At 37.0% G+C, this 10774-nt stretch overlaps 1 protein-coding gene across 2 annotated transcripts in view; it reads right to left on the bottom strand.

The window, feature by feature from the left end:
• Positions 1 to 1945: 1945 nt before the first annotated feature.
• Positions 1946 to 10774, bottom strand: part of SLC6A2 (solute carrier family 6 member 2) — a 71167-nt gene continuing 62338 nt past the window's right edge. For both annotated transcript variants that reach the window (XM_072632249.1, XM_072632248.1), the window contains 2 exons: positions 9542 to 9613; positions 1946 to 7837 (listed from right to left, as the gene is read on the bottom strand). In XM_072632249.1, the coding sequence (XP_072488350.1) occupies positions 7814 to 7837; positions 9542 to 9613 (96 nt within the window). In that variant the 3' untranslated portion in view covers positions 1946 to 7813. The remainder of the gene's footprint in view (positions 7838 to 9541; positions 9614 to 10774) is intronic.

Below are 10774 nucleotides of genomic sequence, written 5' to 3'. Positions count from 1 at the left end.
AATATTCCCTTGGTATTCCAGTCTTTCAGCTCTGTCAAAAGAAAAGATATCTATCAGTCTAACATGACCTTTTTCTTAATGAAGCTATTCTGACTCTTTGTAAATACTGCTTCCCTTTTTACTTGCTCACTGACAACCCCTTTAAATGCATATTCTAGAATTTTTAAAGAAACTATCAAGTTCATCAGCATGTGGTTTGTAGACTCCATTCTCTTCCTCTTTTTTTGAAAATTGGGAAAGCATTTTCCCTTCTCCAAAGCTACAAAACCCCTCTTATTCTCCATACTCTTCTAAAGGCATATGAAATAGCCAATGCAAAAGCAGAGTTGGGAGACTGAATGCCACATGTGAGGAATGGCAAAGAGACCAATATAGCTGAATCATAGAGCACATGGAGGAAAGGAAAGTATAAGAAGACTGGAAAGGTAGGAAGGGCTTGAATTCTAATCCATAATACCTTTATAACTTTGCATAACAATCAGGTTGTTTTTAGCTCAGTTTCGTCATCCATCAAATGGCCATAATATTGCCTTCCCTATCTATCTTTCTGAAATGTTTCCAAACAAATAAGCCAATTGATATGAAGATAATATGAAAACCATAATGGGCAATACAAAAATAAGAGTTGATGATGGTAGGAAAAAATGTGCTAAACATAATTTAGTAGGAGTTGTGTTTTGTAGTGGAGAGGGGAATAGACTAAGAATCAGCATAGCTCAGCCACTGGCTTATCCCGTGACCAAAGTAAATCACTTCCCCTCTATCAGTGTGAATTTTCTGTTTCGAAAAATGATGGAGTTAAGACCCAGATGATCATTTACTTTCACCTTGAAAAAGAAAAACATAAAAATACTTTGATGCTCTAGTAGATCCATGATCAAGTTTATATTGGTCCTCCTTCTATGAGCAGAGATCACAATCTGTTCATTCTGCTCTAAGTCCATGTAATTCTTTTTCATGTTTTTCCATAAATCTCACATAGGGAATATACCCAATGGAGGAGATCTTTCTCTAAATTTTTTTTTCTGATGTAGTGCTGTATGACCAACTGCATGACCAGCATTTTTCTGTTCATATAATATCCTCAATGATTCCTTAGTGAGCTTTTCATGCAAGTTATCCATCATTGGTAATATGCTGCATCCTAGTTAAGCCACCCATTTTTCTATTTTTCTCAGATCCTGACATTCCAAGATTCATAAATGAATTATCCTGAAATATACCTGACAGATGCTGGAGTTAGAGACACTTAAAAGTAACATTTTTAGTTTATAGTAGAACAGAATTTTAAATGAAGTAGATGCCTATTGTTTGGGACATGATTTCACATGTATTACAGCACAAATATAATGGAAAGGCATTATGTCATGACAGAAATTATGAATGTGATTACTACAGAAAGAGATATGAACTGGTGTAACATAAAGCAAGCTCAATCAGGAAAACACTCTACACAATGATTACATCAATGTAAAAGAAAAGAACAATAACAGCAAAACAATTCAAACCCAAAGCTGCAAACTATAATGACCAAGCTCAATAACAAAGAAGATATAAGGAGGTATCCCTATGATTTTCAGAGGTGGGGCACTATAATGCCTAGATTGTCAAGTTCTTTTAATTTATTGGCTAGCTTTGATGAATTGATTTCTCTCTCTCTCTCTTTTTTTTATCCTTTGTTATAAGGAATAGCTCTAGAAGAGGAGGCAAGAATACATTAAGAAATACAGGTGACATAAAAACCAAATATATTAATAATGTTTAAACTGAAAGAATTAGGAAATGCTAAAGTACAGTCAGAAAAGAAGAAAAATATGGATGGCATAGAAGATATCCTTTATTGTTTTAGCTTCATTCCCACGATGGAAAACAGGTTTTAAAATAAATCTAGGTCAGACATTGTAATTCATATAGTATTGGAACAACTCATGACATAGAGAGGAAATCACTTGAAACAATCTTTATTTACATTAAAGCACATAGATTGAGGAAGGAAGGCAGACATCTCAGAAGAGACTACATTGACCAGAGCTTTCGACATCTTGAGCATATACAGCAACAGTATACATCACGTACACCTAAGTTTTGTAAGGAACAGGGTCAAGCCTATTACTTGAATTCATATGTGGATATGTTACCCTCAAATTCCTCAACTAAAGGAAAAGTTGAAACATGGGGTTAATTGGATTATTTTTCTTCTTTCTTTCTCTCTCTCTTTCATTCTCTCTTATTAAACAACTACAAAAGAAACTGCTAGAGTGGTGAGTGTAAGTCTTGGGTACAACAAAGAGAAATCAAATATCTTTGAATAATATATTTTAATCACTTTGGAGATAATTGGAGTGACAATTGAGGTACCTTCATCTCAAATTTATCATGAAATATGCCGCTCCTTCTTAAAGTTTTCTAAGAGATTGACCTCAGTATGACTTCTTTCCTATGAAATAACCTCTTTGGTAGATTTCTTCTGTTCCTGATCACTCAGGTTAAATGTATACACCACTTTCTTGAGAAGAGAAAACACAAAACCCAGGGGGTCTTTTTGAGATATTAAGGCATCAGTGGGGACTATAGAATATGATGTGTCTGACTTTAATTGGCAGCACATATTTCTAGATCATGTTTCCTTATTGGAAGGCTTATAGGTCTTATAATAAGTTCCTGGTGTAGATGTGGACTCTGTGATATCAAATGATTACCTAAGACTTAATTTTCTAATTTTAAAAGTATATGTCCTTTTATTAAAAAAAAAAAAGGAGGTAATGGAGAAAGGCCTGGAAAGATATCAAAAGTGCAATATACAATAGGTGGAGGTACTCATATTACAGGGAACCTTTACTATAAAAAAATGCAGTAAAAACCAAGTAGAATATTACTTATGTAAACAAAGAAACCCCTCTCTACAAAGCTTCTGAGTGTCAGAAAATCCCTGAAATATTACTGCAAACCCAGTGACTGTGTGGACCCTCATCAGAGACCTCAAATCCACCAGAGTGGAGTAATTTCCACCAGTCAAAGAGAGAATACTTGTCTATCTATACTACAGATACAAGTGACCTCCCAAGGAAGTGATCTACCCCTGGAGACTTCATTATATAGAGATGACTTGGCATCCTAGAAACTTCTAAGCTAGCACCACTTCTTTTCTTTTTTTAAACCATCAAGAGACTGAAGAATTACAGATAGCTACAGAAAAATAAAAGACTTTCTTTGAACCAATCTGTCCCCTCATTTCTCTATCAGATATTGTACGTCCACTGAGGCTTTGTTCTCACCCATTCCTCCAAACATCTTTTCCCTTTCATGTCCCAGTGCTCCAAAGAGTGATTATTGCAGTCAAAGCACAGAAGCTGAATAATTTCCCTTTGGCAAGCAACTAAAGAAAAATAAATGATGCCCTCACTCCTCTTCCCTTTCACCACTTTGTTTTGTCTTTCCCCCCCCCCAACTAACACATTTTGGTCATTTGAATGCAACAGCTCTTGAATCATAAGACTGAAGAGCTCTAGCCTCCCATACTAATAACCAGCTGAGGAAGTGAGCAGCAAGTGGTGTTCTGAGAGTTATGGTGATTTTGAATTTTTATGCCACTTTCAGCATAAATTTTAATTACAAAGTCTTGCTACTCAGCTCCCACAATGGTGTCACATGTCAAAGGTGTTGACTCCCAATGACACTGCTTGCCCTTATCTTTACCCATGGATATGAATTTCCAAACCATGGCTAAACTCTGATCGTTCAGTCTTTGAGCCACCCTTGCCATCTGCCAACAAGAATTGGAAGAAACAAATAATCCTTCTCTGCTTCAACTCCTATCTTCTAGGAGTATCCTATGAATTTTATTTTGTGACTGAAAAACTCTACTTTTTTTGTGACTGAAGCTCAAGTTACTTTCATGAGGAGGCACAGTGATTTAGTGATGTTAATTGAGGCACCAGAAATGATAGATCCATAAGGCATTCTTTGGGAGACATATTTTGAACCTCTAAAGAATGATATCTGATTTTCCATAAAACCCTTTGTTGATGCCCCTGTCAAGAGAGAATCCTGGAATTGATAGTCTCAGAATTTACCTAAGGAAGCAATCCTTATGTTCTCAGGTCTAGGTTTTCCTTACAAGGTAACAGAATATGATGGCATTGATGTATGCTTATGTATTAAGTGAATGAACCAATTCTCTACCTTTTAAGCTAGATGGAAGAAACCAAGAGGATATTGAACATCTGTCTACCAGACCAATATGATCATGACCAAGACTGGGAAATTAAACTTCTGAATGTTTAAACAAAAGTTACATATTTTGTGTTCTTTAATACTTTTTTAGAGTAAGAGTAAAAATGAAAACAAAATTTTTCATAGTCTAGAAAGTTATTCACCTCCATGTATGATTATAATATTGACTGCTATAATTATCATTCGGGAAGATAATTGCCTGGCCTCTCACTAATAGCAATTCAAATGTTTAGTAAACTATTTCGAAGTTCTATTGAGACTCTCTTTTTTTTGTTTGTTTTGCTTTGTTTTGTGGTGAAAATCCCCAATAGGAAGGGAATATGATATGAATTTGTGAAACTGCTGCTGGGCAGAAAATTGAAGGCTATATTTCAAGCCTTGGGATTTTCTAAAAATACTATTTCTCTGTGCTTCTCTTGTGCCCCTACTTGACACTGTATGATCCTTAATGGGTGTGTGGAGGTGGGGAGAGGGCAAACATATGAATAGCTATCAACTTAAAATTTGTGAGATATTTGTGAGAAAAGAGTCATAGACTTGGGGTAGAAGGACATAAAGGAAATAAGAGCAAGAAATGTAAACCACTTGGGTCACTTGACTTCTGCCTGAAACTTTCAAGTGATAGACAGCCCACATAATTCCTCCTTGGTCATTTTAGAATTTTATCTCCCTAGCATTCAAAAAATCTGTCCCTCTACTCAATCAGCATTACTCCTGCTTCATTTAAATTATTTTCACTTTGTTGGGTTTTCTATGAGCTGATGTCATGACGTTAATAGATGTGTCACAGAACCCCAATTCCTTAAACTTTCTCCACTGGAACCCATTTTTCAACTCTTGAGGGTCCATCCTGAAGTGTATTAACTGACTCCTAAATGGGGCAAAATTGAGAAGATCTAGAAATTTTCCTTTAAGCCTCCAACCTCCTATCCTCACCTCCACCCAATACCTTCCATAATCATTTCTTGAAATGGGAAAGTGGTGGAGAGATGTTTTGTTTTCTTTTTATTCTGTGTGATACATATTTAATCAGTTAGTAACAAGCAGCATCTCATTTCTCCTCTATGGTTCTGATCTCTGAGCTTCACCCCAACTGATCCTCTAAAGTTAAGTGACTTTCCTAAGGCCCCACAGCAGCAACAGCAGAATGATGATGAGAATCTGAGGCCTTACTCTCAGTAGGGTTGCAATTGAACTGAGCTGTGAACCAGAAACAGAAACAGCCAGCACTAATTGGGTCAAATTCCAAACCAAATTCAAATAGTGATATTTTTTTCCTAATTTTTTCCAAGTAAGCTGACATTACCTAAAACTATTGAATTGGGACATCCAATTAAAGTATTCTCCAGCTTGAACCTGATCTAAATTGATACATCTTTTAGGTCAGTTGACTAATTCCTTCTTGACTTTCTTTTTCTTTTTTTTTTGAGAAGTTGTAAGATGGAAAGCATACTGACTTGGGAACTGGCAGACATGAATTTGAATCCCAACTCTGTCTCTTAGTAGCCATGTGATCTTAGGCAAATCATTGCTTCTTTCCAAGCCTTACTTTCCTCATCTGAAAAACAGGGATGAAGAGACTGGCACTGCTGACCTAATAGGACCGTGACGAAGAAAGAGATGTTGAAATCTCAAAGTCCTACAGAAGTGTGATTTCTCTTATTTAATGTAATTTACCACTACATATACTCTTCCCTCCTAACTTCTGGGAAGTGACCAGCACATCTATCTTCATTAATAAAATATCAAGGGGAGCCCTCTAGGTGGGAATCCCAAAGCTGGAAGCCCATTTTATAACCCAGAGTGGATTACATCTAAATCCTTTATAGACTTAAGTTAAAAGCAAATAAACATATTCAACTGGCAAGCTGCATTTTGGCACCAGGCAAAGAAGCCAAGTCCCAAGCTGAGAAAACAATCAACTGCATAATTTTGGCCTTTTTTAATTCCGCTAAGATGAATCCCAAAGTCAACTAGGTAATCCCAAATACTATAAATTAGCTTTCCTGCATCTCAGTTGAACAGAATAAGAACAGCACCATGCATTTCTATGGGGCTCCTTATCCATTAATCTTCAAGAGTTTGGTTGTTAACCATATGCTGCCATCTCTCAGTTACCCACTTACTGTGGCAGCCCCACTTGTGAGGTTCTCATGATGTATCTTTAATGCAGAGCATCTAATCCTTGCTCCTTAAAAGGCTCCTGGTTCACCCTGCCACCACTCACAGAGTTGAACTCAAGTAATTAAAAATTCCATTAAAAGAATCCTGAATGACATCAGACTATGAAAGTAGAGCTGCTGCAAAAAAGAAAAAAAAAGTTAACCGGTCATCCCAAGGACAAACAGGAATCATTTTTGGATTATTCAGACCACTGTTCCTTTCAATGAACACAGAATTCAAGAGACAACTATAGTTATTTGATGAGGAGCAGAAAATGAAGCCACATTGCATACCACAGTAAAGTTGGGGGTCTGGTTTCTCTGGATCAGAATAAAATCATCATTTTAAAGAATTATATGTTTCATACTTATATAGCTATGGACTGAGATTTTTTTTTCTTTTTGGTAGAAATACCAGAAAACATGGTGGAGAAGATATGCCTATGAAATGTTTAAGCTGCTGGAAGTCTCCGAGTACTGCACCATGTATTAACAACCCAGAGGAATATCTCCAGCATCCCATATACAGAATTGATGGAAATCCATGCCCAAGAATTCCCCAGGATAAGAAAGTTGTATGAAGGCATTGCAACCTGCACCAGAGGAGGGAGCACCCACAATAATGAATCATGGATCCACTGAAGTATTGATGTCAACTGAACAAGGCAAGTGAACCTATCTCACATGATAAATAAAACTCTCCTAATAATTAGTTTTAGATAAGCACCTTCCATTACTAAAAAAAAATTCATCAGAACTTATAGCATTATCTGTAGCTCCCTAAGTTATAATTCCAAACCCATCTATTTTATTACAAATTAAATGAAACAGAAATGACCTAACTCTCCCATTTTCCTTCTCTAGAAAACAAAAGTATTAACCAGTGGCAGGACTGAGAATAACAAAGTGTCAATTCATACCATATAATTTAGAAGAATGCAAAATTAGCCTGGTAAGTCATCAGAGATAGAAGCAAACATCTAAACATCTTTCTCCCATGACTATCCCTATAGTATACTCTCAAAGAGAGGGGTAACCAACTGATTAATCAAGTGTTTCCCACAGACACTGTCTTATCTTGACTTTTTCCCGTGTAATAGAGGTTTTGAATGAAGGGACACAAGTCTCTCCAGTTCCCTTCATATCTTTTTCTCCCCTAAACCTTCCCAAATCTATTTCAGGATCTAGACTAAAAAACTAATGGCTCAAAGGAAAACAAAGACCAGATTCACTGAATTCATTTGTAACTGAGTGAAGGAAAAGAAGTTTTTAGGAAAATTTTCTTCCCTTAAGACAATCCATGGGTCAACTCAAGAGTGACTGGTGAAATACAATCCAGAGGGCTTTAACCTTGACATTATCACTAATCCCATTTGAACATGTCACAGAAGATAGGGTTCCTCCTCAGGTGAGTACAGTCAGATTGCTAGCCAGTGCTGGAGCTGAAAAAGAAAAGAAAATATTCTTTAAGAATTGGAAACAACCTGGACTTTAAAGGACTTCAATTTTTTAGGAACTGATTACTGTGCAATCAAGCAAATTAAGAAAAAGACAAAGGTGACAGAATCCCCCAAAGAGCCAATTTCTTGGAATCTTTGAGAGAGTGAGTATTCCAATTTCCTTAAATCCGCACAAGTGTCTACCACTTCTGAGACAGTGGGCCTAGTGAGTGACTTAATGCCTGTTATTTAAGTATTGGTCTAGCTCAGTGTGGAGAAACATCACTGAAAAGTGGACCTTGAGGCAATGCTTTTTTTCCCTACTCAGCAACTTGCAAAGGTTATCTGCTAGGACAGGGAGGAGTGGTAATCTTCATCAGTAGGTGGACAAGATCCTTGAATGAAGCAAGTCTGACATCAGTCCGTGAGCTACCACAAAATTCAGGTATGTCTGAAATATGCCCATATCCTTTAAGAATAATGATCAACGAGATGGGCAGCCATAATGTCCTCCCCCAATTCTGTTCCTAATAGCTCTGAAACAGAACACAACCTTGAACAGAGTTTGATGGTGATTTTTACGGTTGTATGTGCCAAAAGGTTAGAAAGAGAAAAAGTTGCAGATTTGGAGCTAGAAAGGTGTCTTAGAGGCCATAATATCTTACTACACCCTTATTTTACAGATGAGGAAATTGAGGCTGAGAAGTTAAGTGATTTTCCAGAGGTCACACAACTAGGAAATGTAAGAGACAGGGTTTAAATTCAGGCCTTCCTGACTCCAGTGCTCTATCCAATACATGATGCTGCTTCTCTAAGAATCAACTTCTTTAGAAATCTTAGGATCTCATTATCTTCTGTCTATTGCCCAAACCATCCAATGTTCTGAATAAGCCTCCACTCTACTCCATACTGTGAACAAGATACCCAAGGGATGGGAGAAAGAAAAAAAAATTAGGAAAAGCTATGAGAAGTGGAACTAAGTTTTCTACTTTTAATAAGAAGCAATCTGTCTTATATATGCCTCCCTAACCAAGTTTTATTCTTTCTCCACTCCTTTTGTCCACTTCATACTCCAATGTATGTCTATTCTTCTTTATTCACCCGTCACTAACTCCCCATATTTGCCTTTTTACTATTTCCATGCTTTGCATATTATTTCAGCTCCTCATATGTTTCTACAACAACCCATCATTCAAAATACATGGAAGAATGGGAAGATAAGAGAAAGAAGAAAAAAAGCAAGGACCACTCAGGAAGTAGAGAGTACTTTATAATAGAGAGAACACTGGAGGAGGAATTCTGGATTGAAGTCTTGGCTGAAGGCACTCTGTAGTATAATAAATTCCAACTGTGTGACTTTGGGTGAGTTATTTCACCTTCCTGGGTTTTATTTTTCTTACCTGTAAACAAGGAGGTTTGGTCTAGTTGATTTCTAAAGCTCCTCTACAACTTTTGCATTCTATAATCCTTGGGGAACAGAATTTTGGTCACCAAATTCCAGTAGTTGTAACTTTATACTTTCCTTACTGCAAAACAGATTATAATTCTAGGAACTTTGTGAAACTCCACAGTTTGTTGGCTTTTACTCTATATTTTTCCTGCGTGGTTCTATTTCTGCCTCATAAACATGATGACCTCCCCCGGCCCCAAAATCTGTTCCCAATGTGAGCTTCTTGGGGAGGAAGTAGTTCAGGGACAGAAACAAACCTTGAACTGCCTGACATTCCTTTGTGCCACAAGGTGGTGCTCGTTTTCTGGAGTTATGCAGTAAGCCAGTCTCTAGGAATGAAGTAAAAAGAGAAAAGAGGTCAGTGTTTCCTGAATATGCCTGCTGCCCCTCAAATATAATGGGGTTGATCTAGTAAGTGAATGAAGGGGTTGGTTTAAATAAATAAATAACAAATAAATAAGTGAATGAAGCATTGTTCGACTACTTCCTCAACCCTCTATGTACACTGTGTATAAAAAATATAGAAAACCATCTTATAAAAACTCATTTATCCAGCGGGAATGCATGTTATCCCCACTTTAAATGACCCCAGCATGTGGAAATCTGGATCTATCATCAAGAAATTAGACGAGTATTTCATAAACACCAACTATATATAAGTACTGTAGAGGATTCATGGAGAAAAAAAGTCTGGCCTCTGTACTCAAAGAGATCTGCTAGACTTTAAGCTTCTTCGGAGACTCATTAGACTATAGTGGAGAGAACATTAGAGTCAGAGGACCTGGGTTCAAGTCCTGGCTACTCTAAAAATTATCAGTGTGTCATCTCTCCTTTCTGGGCTTCAGTTTCCTCCTCTGTAAAAATGATGGCATGGGATTACACGATTTCCAAGCAGTCAATCAACAAGTATTTATTAAGCATTATATGACAGGAATTGTGATAAATACTGAAAATACAAAGACAAAAGTGGAGCAGTCCCTAGCCTCAAAGAGATTATATTATACTAGGGGTGAGGTGGAACATGTGGATATATAAATACATATATAGGAAAGATACCAAATTAATTCAAGATAGTTTCTGAGATGGAGGGTATTATCACCTGAGGGCCAGGGAGCAGTTAAGAAAGGCTCTGTAGTAGCTGAATTGAGTATTGAAGGAAACCAGGGATTCTCAGAAGCAGAGGAGAGGACAGGCTCCCTACATTTTCATCTAGCTGAAAATCACACAGGCTTTTTGCCCACAGTTGAAGTTTAATGCCTTACACATAGAAAGATTAATAAGTGTTTGCTGAATGTATTACAGTCTAGTTAGGATGACAAGCTCTACACATGTGAAACTATGTTAGGTAAACAGAGAACAAAGTAAGATAGACATAGTGGTGTTTTCATCAGTGATAAAAATAAGTAGATGACTAGGTGACTGTGGATGACATTTTTGGTGCTCTGCATGGAAGTGTATCACAGCAATAACAAGAAACACTATGCTAGAGG

This window comes from Notamacropus eugenii, chromosome 1 (assembly GCF_028372415.1).
Source record: "Notamacropus eugenii isolate mMacEug1 chromosome 1, mMacEug1.pri_v2, whole genome shotgun sequence".
Lineage (NCBI taxonomy): Eukaryota > Metazoa > Chordata > Mammalia > Diprotodontia > Macropodidae > Notamacropus > Notamacropus eugenii.
This window is presented reverse-complemented; position numbering and strand designations above follow the sequence as displayed.